Genomic DNA, 16,562 nt, shown 5'->3' with positions numbered 1-16,562 from the left:
GTATTCTTTCGTAAATCTCTTGTTTAATTTAAAAAACGAGCAACCATTGAAACAATCGAATTTATTTTGTGAATTTTTTTATTGCTTCTCGCGCTGCTTTGTTTTTGGCGTGAGTGGTTTATTTATGTTTTTGGTATTGTCGATCGATGAACCGCAAATTTTATTAATTTGCTCATTTTTAAGTGTTTAATTTAAAAATAATACAACGGAAGGTTATTTTAATTCGTAGAAGCTAGACGCGAACAAAATAAATCTACCCGTTGTTTATTGAAATTGGCGGTAATAACATAAATATATTTTATATGGGAACACCGAAAATCGCCATTTGCTAAAAGTTTGTCCGTCATGGCCGTGGTAAGTAGTGCATTTTTCGTTTTTTGTGTGTGTCGCATTTGCTTATCTAAATGGTGGAATTGCACAATTTTTTAGGTTTTCTGGTATGAAATGCTTTCTGCAATTGTATTCAGTTTAGATTTCCAATTCATTTACGCAGTACAACTTATTTTTTCCTTCATATAAGTAGGTTATGAATCCTTGAAATGCTAATGGGGTACCCAATACCAAACAATTTCTGCAATTCCCTTTTCCACCGCTTCATTCTCAACGTTATCGATTTGCTATGTTTTATGCTGCATCGAGTTTATTCTAATTTTAACGCAATTTTATAGCGACCCTCTTCCTATCGAACCTAAGAAATTTCTTGTTTTGTATGAATGCAATCTGGAAAATCCTCGATCGTTGTTAGATTGCCTTTGTAAACTATATATTTTTTCTGAAATAAAGTAAATGTCTAATCACCCCGGTAGATTGTAAATTTGTTAATCCTGAAGTAAGTGCAAAGTTAATTAATTAGACTTATTTATTTTACTTGAAAAATCTATATACCTATTATTTTTCTTTTGTAAATCTACCCCTTTTTTATACTTGGGGTAATGTAGTAAGAAATAATGATAATTTTTAAAATTGAAAAGCATAGGAATATTATTTTTCATTGGGGCTTATAGCTATTATTTTTTATTGATGCCTCTAAAAAGATGCTCATTTATTTATCTCTCCATAAACTCCACACAATAAATGTTTTCAATATTGTGCTGAATTTTTGTATTCATTAGTATGTATTTGTAGTACGTTTTGTATTAGAATAGATTAGAGAATGAATACATACAATTTTAATTTTATAAAAATGCGTTGAGTATCTTATTTTTCCCATCCCGTGGTGTTGAAACTCTTCAGTAAAGCCGTCAATTGTTGTACCAAGTCTATTTTAGAGAAAATTGCATACTTAAATTTTGCATGCAAGTACTGAAATGTTTCCTTGAAAACAGGTATTTCTTGTTTTACCTCAAGTGGATATATAATATTATGTGTGCAATGAAGCTTTAAGTTGCTATGAAACTTGAAGCTACCAAGCTGGCTCACCAGTGCTTGCCTAGCAAAAATATGTACGTGCCTGGTGCTTGGTACTTTTAGCTTTAGTAAATAATGCAATCTTCCATAAAACGTTTTATTGTAAAATAGTACATATAAATAAAAAAGTACAACTAAATTATTAATGTGAAATATTACGACCTTTACTGTCAAATTGTTAATAATTATTGTTATAAATAATTTGAGATTTTCACAGCCAAATGTATTACAGTGATTTATTTTTGGGTTGTTATGCCGTGTTGCACTACCTCCTTCTTTAGCAGATGTTTCGGACAGCATTACAGTGTTAGATGTGTGCAGGCAGGGCATCTGCCCTGATGATGGACACTAATGCTGTCCGAAATGTTGGCTAAAAAAGGAGGTAGGGCAACACTGCATAATACCCCAAAAATAACTATACTTAGGTATTGTCATTGTATTTAGCTATTTATCAGAATAAATACAAGAATTTGTTTCAATTGCTGCCTCTTAAAATTTGCTTACAAAGATTAGGAATCAATTTTCCTATTTGATTTGATGGCACCAGATAGATTCTAATGGGATTTGAAATATGATATTTCAAGAAGGATTTATTTAACAACTGATGTATGAATATACTACAAGGTACAAAGAGATTTGTGTTTCTGTTTTGCAGGTGAAGAAGAAGCTGTCATCTCACTAGAGGCCTGCATATTAAGTTTATACATTTTGCGTGCAGCAGAAATCAAACAGATTTTTATGCACAATGGCTGTGAATGGGATGGAGGAGATGGATGGAGAGTTCAGTGAGTTCAGTGACAATCTCGTGGGGCTGGGGGACGAAGGGGGCTCTTTAGAGCCTGAGGACTCTGGCGGGAACCAGGACCAAGATTGTAATATTTGCGAGTGAGTATTTACTACCTCTGTGTTCACACTGCATAATATCTAATATCGCTCTCCCTATTTCTTATGAACCACTGCTGGAAAGAGAGTTTTCATCAAAGATTTCAGCAGTAAGATCATACTATGAAAACATAAAATTTAAGTATATATATATTTAAAATCTAACGAGCCTCGGTTATGTTGTATTAGCCTTATTAAAACCACCAATTCTTTGTATCTTTTAAATCAAATATTGCTAAATAGTCTAATTTGAGTAAATTTTGTCTGTTTCAGCAATAAGTTATGTAATCCTCGTCTGTTGAGTTGCCTGCATGTATTTTGCGAAGCTTGTTTGGAAAAGCTTCTTATTAATGAGGCTGGCGACTCGATGAAATTTGATAGAGTACTAGAATGTCCATCTTGCAAGCAAGAGACAAAGGTAAATATTTACAACTTTCTTTTACTCTTTCTATACACCCACCTGATGATAAATAAATGATGAAATTCCACTTACCCACTGTGTCCTAATATGGTCTCCTTGTTGGGCGAGATCTGCAACTACACTATCCTCGTCTCTTTGTCAGGTCCGGCTAACATTCAAAGGAATAATACTATCAAAGCATGTAACTCAAAACACCAAATTTTTTGCTTTCGGCCGGAGGTTACTTTAGTTGCGAGAAGAGCGATGAACGTCTAAGTGTCGCTGTTTAAAAAATGGATGGTAAAAAACCGGACGTCGGACGCCCTGTTTACACTCCGTTTAAAAATCAGATGGTAAAAACACGCTTCTTTGTGACTGGAGAGTGGGCGGGTTGTGGGATCTAATGGGGCTCATTTTGGAATAACAAGACGGGCCTGTTTACACTTCCTTTTAAAAATCGGATGGTTAAAACACGCTTCCTTGTGACTGGAGATTAGGCGGGTTGTGGGATCTAATGTGGTTCATTTTGGAATAACAAGACGGCCCTGTTTACACTTCCTTTTAAAAAACGGATGGTAAAAACACGCTTCCTTGTGACTGGAGAGCGGGCAGGTTAAGGGATCTAATTGGGCTCATTTTGGAACAAGATGACAATCTTGAACAGCTCCATACGAACCTATGAGAGAGTGTTCTGACACGTTTTTTTAAACAGATGCACTGCACTGACCATCCATCCGACAGAAAGTGCCGGAGACAACTTTTAATCGTGTGAACAGCTCCATATAACCTTTACAGCTACTAGGACATCGGATTTTTAAACCGAACGTCATCTGATTTTTTAACGAATGTGGGCACTAACCACTGGAACGATTTCGGTCGAAAAATCGACCACTTTTATTTTTCTGCGATTGATATCGGTCCAAAAATGGACCGATTTTTCTACCATTCGTAAAATATTTATTGTAATTATTTAAAACGTTTCCATGGCCAGCTACTTGTTTTATCGAATAGCTGATAATATATTCTCTTTGTCTATGAACTTATCCGTTGTCTTTGAAGTGTTATTTAACGAGTTTTCGCGGTTTTTTTATGGCGTCCTGTCAAAAACAAAATTTTAAATTTTCAACATTCACGAAATTTTGGACTCTTCCTAAAATGCCGTAAGTAATTAATTTATTGGGTTTTTAACGCATAATTATATATCTGTGTAATCATGATTGACTTATCTATCTTTGAAATGCGTTTTTAATTCGTTTGTTTGTATTATATTGTTTTGGTTGAAGTTTTTGTGTAAGATTACGTCAACTGAAGACGTCATCTGTTTTTGATTTACAATAATGTCTTAAATACTGCACTCGCGCATTTGAAATATAGATATTCCATCACAGTGATTCAAAACAAAGAGATATATATAAGTTTTATTTGAATTGGTTCATTATTAATACAGATATTTGCTAACCAATTATTTTAAGTCATATGTCAAAAAGTTGACTCTTTTTCACATGTAAAATGGTGTAAAGCCTTCGTCACACAATAAAAATTTAGTAATTTAGTTGTATAATTAATTAATTTGTTTACTTTTACCAAATTTGTGCAGAAACAGCTGTCGTCCAGGGAAAGGGATCACTCCACAACCCAATAATTATTTTCAAATTTTATATTAGTGCAATATTTAACAAAATTTAAACATTTAAGTACTTACATTAAGTGTTTTCAATTTAAAATTTATAGAGCGGTGCTGACTGCAAGAGGAGGCAGAGGAAAAGGGAGACGTGGGGTACGAGCTGGTGCCGGACTACCTGCACGTGGACGTCAACGCAGAGCTGCAATTGCAGCCTCGTCTGGAGTGTTAGTATTTTTTAATGTTTTTTTATGAAAGTACTTTGCTGTGGCCGTTGAACTCATCATATATTTGTATTTATTTAAACAGCGACCCTGCTTTGCTACTGGTGCGAGAGGATCGCGTCAAGGCCCTAAAGGCTGTTAGGGCCCTGCCTGCTTCCATCCGGCTAGAGCTGGAAAGCCGAAAATTCAAGAAGCAGGCGGCGCGCATTTTGCTCCCTACCGCACCTCCAAGAAAAACTAAACAAAAGTAAGTAATCGTATTTAGATGCTTGGTACAATATTATTGTTTTTTCCTGACAGCGTTCCACTCTTACAGTGAGAGTTGGTAAGTTCAGCGCTCTGTGCATTTGGCACATTCAGTGCATATTTTACAGAGTTCTTATTTTATTGTTTATTTACATACTGCACTTACTGTTTCACACGTGAATGAGAACAATTTTCTATGATTTATGTAAATGTTTTCAGAATTCCATCTCCGGAGAGAACAACGTGTCCCTTTTCACAAGGGACGCCTTCACCGTTGCCACGACCCGTACCACCACCGTGGATGTCCACTCCCGCACAGACCCAATCAACGGCTCCCAATGCACCAATTATGCCTATCCGTGCAGCATCTCCCGAGCCGTTACCTGGGACATCGCGGAGTGGGGAACTCTTCTCTCCGGAAGCCGGCTATCACAGCGAACTGTGGGTGGACGTACCATTCTACGAAGAATTGTCGGCGTTTGGGAACGGTGAGTTTATTTTTTGAAATGTCATACCAGGGGCTCAATATAAAATCAATTATCTATATTTTATATTGATATCCCTAGCACAGTTTCACTGTTGGTATATTGGCAGGAAATAAGCATAGTACTTAAAAATTCCACATAACAAACATACAAAATGTATTGTTGTTATGTCGTGGATGCATCATTACACATCTTTTTTCTGTAACGGGTATTGCAGAGTGAGAAATAAGACATGCCGAACTTCTTTGCGAGGATTACATTTGATTCACCGGCTTCTAAACGGTGTAATACAGCATTTTTTTCTTAAATTGAAAAAACACTTTCGCTTCACGGGACTCATTGTGTTGCGAGGCTGTATTGGTAGGTGGGTTTTGTAACCGGACAAATTATCATTAAAATAGGTCGCTTTACGTAGTTGGTCACTTTAAACGGATACGTTTTCCTACTAAAAGCTATGAAACCTTACTAGAGTTTACATTATCGTCACTTAAAACAGTAGACCGTTAAATGCAAAGTCATTATATCCAAATTCTACTGTAAATTTGTGTTTTCTTTTATTTCAGAGTCAGACATGGGCAGAAAAAGTAACGTGGACGAGGCAGCTGTACTAGAAGAGTCTGTACTTGGAAACCGTGAGTTATAAAACTAACTAACTTACCTTCACGCCATTTCGGTAGGCAGAGAGGATGAACCACCATGCAACTCGATCTTGGCACACACACTCTTTTCTTCATTCCATACCTACCTGACTGTGCTATTCTGACTCCTGACATTGCCCGCCTCAAGTATTTGATTAACTTTTTATATTTTTTTTAATATGAATACCTCACAAGAGCCTCAGCTGGAGCCAGTGAGACTATGGCATCCCCAATTGGGGGATGTTGTGAGGCTGAAGGTAAGTGGGGAAGGGAAAGAGGAAGATGGGGAAGTACCTGGCTATTCAGATCTAGTCACTAAACACGGCTAAAGCCATTTGGAGCAACGTTTCAATTCTGAATGGTGGTCTTACACCAGGGCGATACTGGTAGTATCTTCCACTCTGGAACGTGCCGCAAATATACTATATATTATTTTAATTATTATTTTAATTAATTAATTGTGAAATAACACAAATCAATCAAATAAAATTTATTTGCGCACGCCGGGTTCGAACCGGCGACCTTCGGAATGGCAGTCCAATGCGTTACCACTGGACTATGCCGGCCGTCAAAAGCCATTTCAAGCAACGTTTCAATTCTGAATGGGGTCTTACACCAGGGCGATACTATGGGTATCTTCCACTCTGGAACGTGCCGCAAATATAATATATATTATTTTAAATGAATTTTGTGTGAAAATAACACTAATTATTCAAATATAATTTATTTGATTTGATCCCGCGACCATCGTATTGCGAGTCATAAGCCGTACCAGAGGCAGTGGGTTATCGTAATATAGACACATTAAATTAATTTGGGTTTTCTGTTGTTTCAGAAATGGACAGATCGAGCGACGAGGATGACGAAGCGAGTGACGTCGACCACGAAGAGAGCGATGAGGATACCTTCTGCATGCCGCCAATACCTTATCATAATATTATCAACGTTTCACCTAACTCCGCTATGGCCATAGACTTTAGTAGACAAGACCAGGTAGATAGTGAGGCAATGCGTTTGATTCTGCCGCCTGAAGGTTACTCTTTCGATTGGTCTAATGATATCTTACGTTTTACTGGGATAAGGGAGACTTTCACAGGCACGCCGGGACCAACTTTCAATACCGACGAAATGGGCAAACCTGTGGATGCCTTTCTTAAAATCTTTGATGCAGATTTCGTTGAACTGATCGCGAGAGAGACCAACAGGTATGCAGATCAATGGATTGCGAAAAAACAATTTAAGCGTCATGCGCGTACCAATAAATGGGCTCCCACGAATAAAGAGGAAATGTATGTATTCTTGGCAATTTTAATGTATCAAGGTATTAGTCTTTTCCAGATCTAGTCACTAAACATAACTAAGCCAATTCAAGCAATGTTCAATTCTGAATGGTGGTCCCTCACCAGAGCGATACTCAGAATCTCACTCTATAGCGAGGCACAATGATATTATTATGTATTGATTTTCTTAAATTATGAATAAACCAATAAACTGAATACATTTTTATTATGACAAAGTGTGTAAACAATGTTTAAATCAAAATACTGCTCTTTCATTGTAACCATACAACTGTAATATTGATTTAAAAGGATATTAGGGCTTAATAAATAAATCAATTATTGGTTCCATCAATTATTTTCCCCTCATCCATTTTTTTTCGATACCTTTGCGTTTAGATATAAAATTATCACTATGATTTTATTTGCCATTCTACGGTCATACAAAGGTTTGATATATATATACAAATTTATCATCATTTTACATATTCCGATATACCCTATGTAGATTGACCTTAAGGTAGCTGTCAGTAGTGATTTTTCGTCAAATATTGGTGAATTTCATCAACTTTCAAAGTATCCCCCTGAAATATTGGCAATGTTTATATCTATGATGTATATCTCATTTTAAGCCTTATTTCCTCGTTTTGCACGTTATATAAAAACATGGTTACAAATCTCCAGTTCTAATTTACAATTATTTAAAAAGTAGCACCATGATTTTGACATCGTGAAATAGGCTCTCTGTATAATTCATCAAATGAATAAAATAAAGCCAACACGGCGACTATGCTTATTAATAATTGTAGACAGTTAATGTATCTTCCTAACGTAATACCAGTTTTTGTGGTAAATTTATTATATAGTATAATACAGTGATTTCAATTTTGACACGTCACGCACTCAAATTTTAAAAAATTATTTTCTAACCAAACTTTTGAAGAGAGCATAACGTACAAAAAATTATTTTCCCATTATATTCTTGCATCTGTGGTTATCAAACAGGCCATAGAGAACATAAAAACGTAGAAAATATTCTATAAAGATATTTAAAACTGCCACTGGCGGCAATTTCAAATCACAAAAACGCTAATTTCGCGCATTCATAAAGTTTAAGATTTTTTAATAATTTATCTATCAATTCTAAAAATATAGAATAATTATAAAAATATAGGTGAATTCATTGGCTGTATAGCACTACAATCAGTTTTATGTCTCCGTATTAAAATTCGGAGGTTTGATTTTTTTAATGTTGGCGGAAAATATTCAAATTCGTCGCCAAAAAACCGCGAGCAATCGGAGAAAAAAGTTTTTTGACGCGCGATCGTTCGAGTGGCTAAGGGATATTTTATGACAATTTTTTCTCTCTGTTGTGTAGTCAGCAAAGTAGAGTAGAAATTCAAGACTCAAATTTTTCCTACACCATGCATTGCTCAATGTGTTGGCTTGAAATAAATGAAATAATAATTGTTTTTTTTTTTTTAGCTTGGGAGCATGGGAGTGTCCGCATTGCCATCAGATTATGTTCTCACCAACATACTAGATGTGTCGGCAGTAGACCAGACAGTGGTGTGCACATGTTGCAAGAGCAAGGACCAGGCCGTGGCCCGATGCTCGGATTGCTCCCACTTCCTTTGTCCTAATTGCACTTCGGCACATGATTTCATGCGTTGCTTCGAAAACCACCGCGTCGTACCTTTTGATGCAATCAAGAATTCCAAAGAAAACGCAGCCATCCATAAGCCAATATTCTGCGACGTGCACACTGGAGAAAGTCTGTTGTACTATTGTCACCTGTGCGAGGAGGCAGTGTGCCAGGAGTGCATGGTGCGTGGCCACAAGACCAGTGCCTCCCACCAGTGTGAGCGCGTCACGGAGGCTGAAGCCGTCATCCGGCGCCAGTTGATGGCTCTGACCCGTCGTGCCACCCTGCGCACAGACGAGTGCCAGCGAACCACCGAGCGCTTGGATGACACCCTGGCTGAACTACAGCGCCAGAGGGAAGATGCCCAGGGACTGATCCGCGACTCCTACCAGTCATACAAGGCCGTGCTGGAGATTGCCTATGACGGAGCCATCCAGCAACTGGAACATTTACATTCCGAGCGGGAGCTCAAAGTCATGGATCTCTTCAACAACATCGATAAGACCATCCAGAAGATCGAGGATGCCTGCAAGTTTACAAACCGTCTGCTGAAGCTCGGGGACGCCACCGAGATCGCTCTATTGAAGAAGGTTATCTCTGCTCAAATCCTTTATCTCGTCAACAACAGCCCCAAGCTAGATGTCAATTATTCTCTAGAATTTGAAACCAATTTCGAAAAGTTTGAGGGCTTAATTCAAGAGAATTTCGGTAAAATCAAGACTGAGAGCAGTTCCAACGATAGTGCCGATAGCGGCATCACGGCTACCGGTTCCTCTCTCACCACCTCCTCTCCTGCTCCCATGCCCGCCTCCATGCAGTCATCCTTCGAGGAGTACTCCTTGGGTCCCTCTTCACCCCTAGTGGTGGCACCGGCTTTACCTCCGCTGTCCTCCATCGCCGAGTATAACCTGCAGCAGTTGGCCAGCCTGGCTGAGAAGGATGCCCCGGCGCCCCACGCCCTCCCACCTCCGCCGCCGCAGCCCTTCACCCTGGCAGATCTGCTGGCTGGGGACCTGTCCGCCACGCATGCCTTTAACAACCTGCAGGCCCTTGCCAAACTTGGACTTAACACTGGTTTGTTGCATACCTTATAGTTATAATCATTCCAAACTTTTATTCTATTGAAAAATATTACAATGAGACCCCTCTTTTCCAGAAGTGAACGGCAGTGGTGTACGCTCGCCCCCTTTACTGCTGGGCGGTGCTCCATCTCCGCGCCCTCCCTCCCTGGGTGCCCCTTCCCTGTCAGACGAGCAGGCTTTGGCCTCTGCTCAGTCCCCCTTTCCGCGCACCAGCAAAGCGGCGCCCATGCATATCCGCTTCAAGTTTGGCCAGCTGGGCTCGGCCAAGGGCCAGTTCAACTCTCCGCACGGTTTCTGCCTGGGCAACGAGGAGGACATCATAGTGGCAGACACTAACAATCACAGAATTACCGTGCGTATAATTAACTACAGTAGAACCTCGTTAATTAGAAATCCAGCAGACATCAAAAATCAAATTTCGAATTAACGAATTCCCACGTAATTCGAAATTTTATGAAAAAAAAAAAAAAGGGACGGCGAAAATCGAGTTCCTCGGCCGCCCCTTCAAATTCGGGTTTTATATTTGGAGTAAATTCGTAATAATACGAATTATTCCCGCTTAAATCTAATTTTTGCAGCCGATTTCCACCGCGATCGGCCCTTCAAGTTCAGTTATTCTAAACACATTCATAAAAATACCACACATTTCCGCGTAAATCAAACTTTCGCGGCCAATTAACGTCGCGGCCGGCCCTTTAAACTCAAGATATTCGAAAAATACGATATATTTATGCGTAAACCGAAATTTACCGCGGTATTTATTAGTAAACCGCGGCCTACTCTTCACATTGAGATATTCGTAAAAATAGATATATTTACCCGTAAATTGAAATTTCGCGGCCGATTTCGATCACAGCCGATCCTTTAAATTCAGATATTTTAAATAAATTTATTAAAAATACGTCATATTTCCGTGTAAATCGAAATTTTACGGCCGATTTCCGTAGCGCCGGATCTTTTAACTCAGATATTCGAAGTAAATGCATTAAAAATATTATATATTTCCGCCTATATTGAAATTTCGCAGCCGATTTCCATCGCACCGGATCTTTGAAATTCAGATATTCGAAATAAACTCGGAAAAATGCGAAATATTTACGCGTAAATCGAAATTTCGGGGCCGATTTCAGTCGCTATCGACCCTTTAAATTCAGATATTTATAATAAATTCGTAAAAATACGTTATATTTCCGCGTAAATCGAATTTTCTCTGCAGATTTTCGTAGCTGCTGGCCTTTTAAAATCAGATATTCGAAGTATATTCATAAAAATATGTCATATTTCCTCGTAAATTGAAATTTGGTGTTCGAATCCGTCGCAGCCGACCCTTTGAATTCAGATATTTGGTGTAAATTCATAAAACTATGACATATATCCCCGTAAAACGAATTTTTTCGGCCCTTCAAACTCGGATATTCGAAATAAATTGGAAAAAAATACGACATTCCAGTGTAAATCGATTCCGATTTACAAAATAATATATGTATAACCACTTAAAAATACACTGTTCGGCGTTATACCGTCATGGCTGTCTTTTAGATTCAGATTTACGAAATTTTATGATTTATTTTCGCAAAAATCGAAGTTTTTCGAATTACACAAACAAATTTTCGTGTCTGGACAAAAATAAATTTCGAATTACAAATTAACGAATTTCGGATTAAAAAACCATTTTATATGAAAAAAATTTTCTGTTGATATTTTTTTGGCGAAATTTCGAATTATGCGTTTTTTCGAATTATCGGGGTTCCAATTAACGGGATTCTACTGTACAATGATCTACAGTAAAAAGGACTGAACGATAAACAAAATGTGTGATACTCAATTTCAGATAAAAATAAAATAAACAAAACCTTAATTTGAATATTATACAATACAACTGCATTCATTTTAAAATATCAAACATTTATTTTCCTTATTTGAGATGATTTCCTTCTTCATAATTTCTGTGGCTTGTTTCTAAAAGGCTTTGGTCGATAAATTTTTTGCGAATTCGCCTTAATATTGGTTCATCTTTAGAATTAATTCTAAAAGAAGTTTTCGGTTTCAAATTTTGTCAATTTTTTGAGGGCCATGATACATACTTGCTAAAAGAGCAAATTCTACATAGGCCTTGTTAAATATGAAAAACTGAACTTGGCCCTTGTATTATTTGTTGAATATCTCGTTGTGTGATGATCAGGTAGACTTCAATTAATAATCCGAAATAAATAATTATACATTTACTTGACCGAATACAGGATTGGATGTCTTAACTAGTTAGCAGTTGAGACGTAAGAGAGGTCGAACTACCTACTAAATATAACACTTTTTATACTCTTCTATTTGACTTACTCTACTTTGAATATTGCCATAGTCAACCTTACTACTTATCACACATCCTCCCCTACTTAAATTAGAGATACCCTAACTACATAACTAATATTTCACTTTACATATTTAATTTAGTTGCAAGCAAGCAAATATATTAGTGTATTCCAATATTTTCCATCATCTAGTCAATCCATACCTGTTAGAGCAGTGCATTTTTTTTTTTTTGTATTAAGCAATAACACGGCCATAACTGTTGTTTAATTTATGAACTTGCATTGTACCTGTATTGTACTTGTATTTTACTAGTATAAGAATTGAATTGAGCTTGTATCGATAATTTTTTGTACTTGTATTGTACTTGTATTGTGCAAGTATCGTACTTGTATTGTAATTGTATTGTAATTGTATTGTAATTGTATTGTTTTTGTTTTTTTGCTTTCTCCGATTTTATCTCCGTGTTAAATCTTCCCCATAGGAAAAACTAAACCCTTCCACACACTTTTCCACAAATGATCATCTAGTCAACCCATATTATGGAAGTGCATTATATAAGCATAATAAATACAAAACAATACAAGAACAACATGTCGACTCACAAGAGATCAAGTAATTCACCGAATCCAGATATTTTCATATCAGAGGGTTCGGCTCTGTACAACTCATAACTGGACCTATAAATCCTACTGATACCTCAATATAAATATTTAAAAAATCTTCCGTAATCCTCCATGATTTTAAAATGACACTCTACCCACGTCACAGGGATTGTTCACAATTTAACACACTCGGAAAAGCATCCGATGATAGTTATAAAATAGATATTGATCCATCGGCATTTGTAAACAGTTTATTCCTTAATTTAATTATACATCCAAAAAATTGCCTATTTATAGAGGCACAAAAATTGAGTTCAGGAAAATTTGTTCTGTATTCAGGAAACTTATTGCAATAGCGTTACTTACTTAGCTGCTGATAGATGATCTGTGAACTGAAATCCTGATTGTACTTAGATAATATCACACACTTCTTTCCAATTCACCCAATGTGGTCTTCATTATTTTGAATCCCCACCTAACAGTAAGCACGAAAACAAAAACTGTTCTGGTTATTACACCAGCACAACCAATCTGTTTTATTACCTATAAAACTACAGTTCTAGGTTTAGACAAACCATTCCGTTTTGATGTGGTAGAAAAATTTCGAAAGGTGTTCTCCCTGGGGTAATAATTTTGCAAGGCAATCTACCTACCTACGGTTTTGACTCTGTTACAATGTATGTGAACATTCTCATAAATTTCTTTGAACGTTATGTAAAATGAACCCATGCTCTAAATATAGGTACAAAATGATCTGCTTTGATTAGCACGCAACACGCATAGTATATTTCCCGGAGTGCCTTGCTCCTCCGCTCCTTAGGGCCATCCGCGACTGTTCCCACCTAGACGTTGTGAGTTCAATTCCTCGGCTAAGTCCTCCATCACAACACAAGCAACATTTTCCGCTTACTGTAATGGTAGTAGGAGATTTTCAAATATTGTCAGGTTATTCTTAACCCGGAATATATATATATATATATATTTTTTATTTTTATTTTTTTTTTAAAAGAAAGACAAACATTCCCGGGTTACGAATAACCCAAAAATATTTGAAAATCTCCTACTACCACCACAGTAAGCTGAAAATGTTGCTTGTGTTGTGGTGGAGGACTTAGCCAGCCGAGGAATTGAACACACTACGCCTGGGTGGGACCCAAACGCAATGTCAACTCGGCCACCGACATTATATATATATATATATATATATTGACCTCTTCCCGTAGTATGTTGATCCAGTAAGAAGTTGTTAGACTATGTTGATCCACCTTTAACACCATATAACTTGGCTATTGTGGAATACATCTGAATGAATTGACAACAGTGGTACAATAATTATCAATGTTGCCAGTTTGCCAGAAAAACCATTTGATATACTGTTCATAAAATTTTCTAAATTTGTATGGAAATCGGATGCATAATTTATGTTGATCTACCTAAATTGGCATACTTATGTTGATCTCATATATATTGATCTATTCCCGTAGTATGTTGATCCAGGTAAGAAGTTATTGGACAAAGTTGATCTGTGTCCCTAAATATGGTTTTACTAAATGAACCAATCAAGAGCAATGGGTGGACTGTTCATCACAAGGTTTTATCTGATTCCGTAATCTTTTGTGATATTGAACTCAAAGTATTAGTCTCTAGAGTCGGATATCGCATGAAATGACTGTGAGATGGTACCGTTTCAAATCAAAATGACGTGTTCATTCGACTGTTTGTTGCTTGAATTGTTTATAAGAAATGTATGCGTATTTAGATTGAAACGAAACTTTCGCAAAAATCAAATCCATTAAAAAAATACCTACTGCGTGGCGGGCCGGATCGAAAGAGACTGGTTGAGGGATACCTTTTGACCATCAAAATCCAAAATGGCGGCAAAAGGCATAATGTTATATGGGAAATATTGAACTTGCATCTATTACCATCTCTCCTGATTACGCTTCGTGACTTAGTAGGGGTGGCCGGGTTCTTGGTTATAATGGGTAATTAATGGATGATTGGACGAGGTTGGAGCTAAGAAAAAACTGTCCAAAGAAGCGAAGCTAGCAGTCCACAATGGAGTGCTGGTACCTACCCTAATATATGGAAGTGAGGCATGGAACTGGCAGAAGAAGGCTGAAAGTAGACTGAATACTGTAGAAATGAGATCCCTGAGGCATATGTACGGTAAAATCATGTATGACGAAATGTGCGTATGCTGTGTCTATTCTACAGATATTTTATTAGAGCCTGTTAAAAGGAGCTAGCAGCATTGATCCCCAGTGCACCGTGCACGTGCTTGATACTCGACAACTGCTTGATACTCGACAACTCGACGGACACGAGCGGATTGATGTTATCGATACATATATGAACGGGTCGTTTCTCCGACTCGTTTTATCGTAAGTCGGCTCGTATGTGGAACGAGCTATCGGCATCTGTTTTTCTTCCTCAATATAATCCGGGCCTCTTTAAGACCCGCATTAATAAATTCATTCCTACAGACCCTATCTTAATCCGCCCCATAACGCTGCCCAACTGGGTGGAGACATAGTTTCTATGTATTTAACGTATAAAGACAAGGGCACTCTTGTGAGAGGTGTCACATAAAAAAGTCATACCTCCGAATTTGAATATAGAGACATACAAAATGATCTATATTATAAGCAATGAATCCACCCATCTTTTATCGATTATCACATTATTTTAGAATTTAAAAAAACTCGTAAGCTTAATAATCGCAGAACTCAACTCAACTTCAAATATTAATATTCTGTATAAACGATTGTTTATCTTACCGGAGATGACCAGATAAATCATCAAAATGATAATTCATCACATCTTTAAAAAGTTATGTAAAGTCATGGAAAGTGATGAAACAAAAACATTATTAACTGGGTTAAGTAGGTTAGGTTCGGTTAGGTTTAAATTTTGTATTCATCGTTTCTAATGACTTTACATCACTTTTTAAAGGTGTGTTGAATTGTCACTGTGTTGAGTTATCATGGAACCCTTACCGGAAATGTTTATATTTTAAAGTTCTCTAAATAAAATGAAATGCTCTTAAAAGAAACATCTCATATTTAATATTATACAACAATATGACCGGAAGTCGGCATCTTTCTTTGAAATAAATAAATCATAAACTAAAAAACAGCTACAAGGTGGTTACAAATGCAATTATATTTAATCAATTTGTTCGATTATATTTTATATGAAGTTTTTTTTACAGTGGGCCAAATGAATTCTATATGTGGCCAATTGAACCAATTCAACCAAAGTTGTCCAATTTTAATAACTTCGACGAGGAAAAGAAGTTTTTTAATTAGTTGAATAATAATTTTTCAAAATTTCAATTATGTTTAACGTAATACACTATCTGGCATCAAGAAAATCAGTCTAGTCACGAACCGTAACTATTTAGTGTAATAAAATAAAAAAATAAAATTATGTTTATATCATAGTTTGCTTTAATCTCAATAAAAAAGAAGGAAAAAAGTTTTTTTTTTATGAATGAGATAAAACTTTCCCCCAAACAACGTGTATATTTAACTAACTAACTAATTAACGATCACGCCGTTTCCCCGAAGGGGTAGACAGAGAGGACGGACCGCCAAACAACTCGGTCTTGGCACACACTTCTTGCCTCATTCACATTCATACATCGTCTCATAATACTCTTCTATTATTCTGACTCTTGACATGACCCGACTCGAGTATCTGATTCACTTGATCGTGCCATGTCTTCCTCGGGCTTCCCCGAC

At 36.9% G+C, this 16,562-nt stretch overlaps 2 protein-coding genes across 3 annotated transcripts in view; both read left to right on the top strand.

The window, feature by feature from the left end:
• The first annotated feature begins 333 nt into the window (after positions 1-333).
• mei-P26 (E3 ubiquitin-protein ligase meiotic P26) overlaps positions 334-16,562 on the top strand; it is a 29,688-nt gene continuing 13,459 nt past the window's right edge. Inside the window, exons 1-5 of one of the 2 annotated variants that reach the window (XM_089631774.1) lie at positions 334-354; positions 2,063-2,292; positions 2,563-2,707; positions 8,666-9,899; positions 9,985-10,259. In XM_089631774.1, the coding sequence (XP_089487900.1) occupies positions 2,153-2,292; positions 2,563-2,707; positions 8,666-9,899; positions 9,985-10,259 (1,794 nt within the window). In that variant the 5' untranslated portion in view covers positions 334-354; positions 2,063-2,152. Of the gene's footprint in view, positions 355-2,062; positions 2,293-2,562; positions 2,708-8,665; positions 9,900-9,981; positions 10,260-16,562 lie in introns of both variants that reach the window. The other variant, XM_089631772.1, reaches the window with a different exon arrangement.
• LOC149423723 (uncharacterized) lies at positions 3,812-7,247 on the top strand. The gene is made up of 7 exons (XM_089632228.1): positions 3,812-3,849; positions 4,421-4,537; positions 4,620-4,781; positions 5,000-5,268; positions 5,829-5,897; positions 6,739-6,896; positions 7,242-7,247. The coding sequence occupies exons 1-7, from the start codon at positions 3,845-3,847 to the stop codon at positions 7,245-7,247; spliced, it is 786 nt and encodes a 261-aa protein (XP_089488354.1). The 5' UTR covers positions 3,812-3,844.

The sequence above is a fragment of the Hesperophylax consimilis genome, chromosome 5 (assembly GCF_061612785.1).
Source record: "Hesperophylax consimilis isolate HC1 chromosome 5, BYU_Hcon_1.0, whole genome shotgun sequence".
NCBI classification, from domain to species: Eukaryota; Metazoa; Arthropoda; class Insecta; order Trichoptera; family Limnephilidae; genus Hesperophylax; species Hesperophylax consimilis.
This window is presented reverse-complemented; position numbering and strand designations above follow the sequence as displayed.

Coding starts and splice junctions, on each gene's coding strand:
- LOC149423723 (XM_089632228.1), top strand. Junction 4,782..4,999: donor CCAAGAAAAACTAAACAAAA/GTAAGTAATCGT, acceptor AAATGTTTTCAG/AATTCCATCTCCGGAGAGAA. Junction 5,898..6,738: donor AGAGTCTGTACTTGGAAACC/GTGAGTTATAAA, acceptor CTGTTGTTTCAG/AAATGGACAGATCGAGCGAC.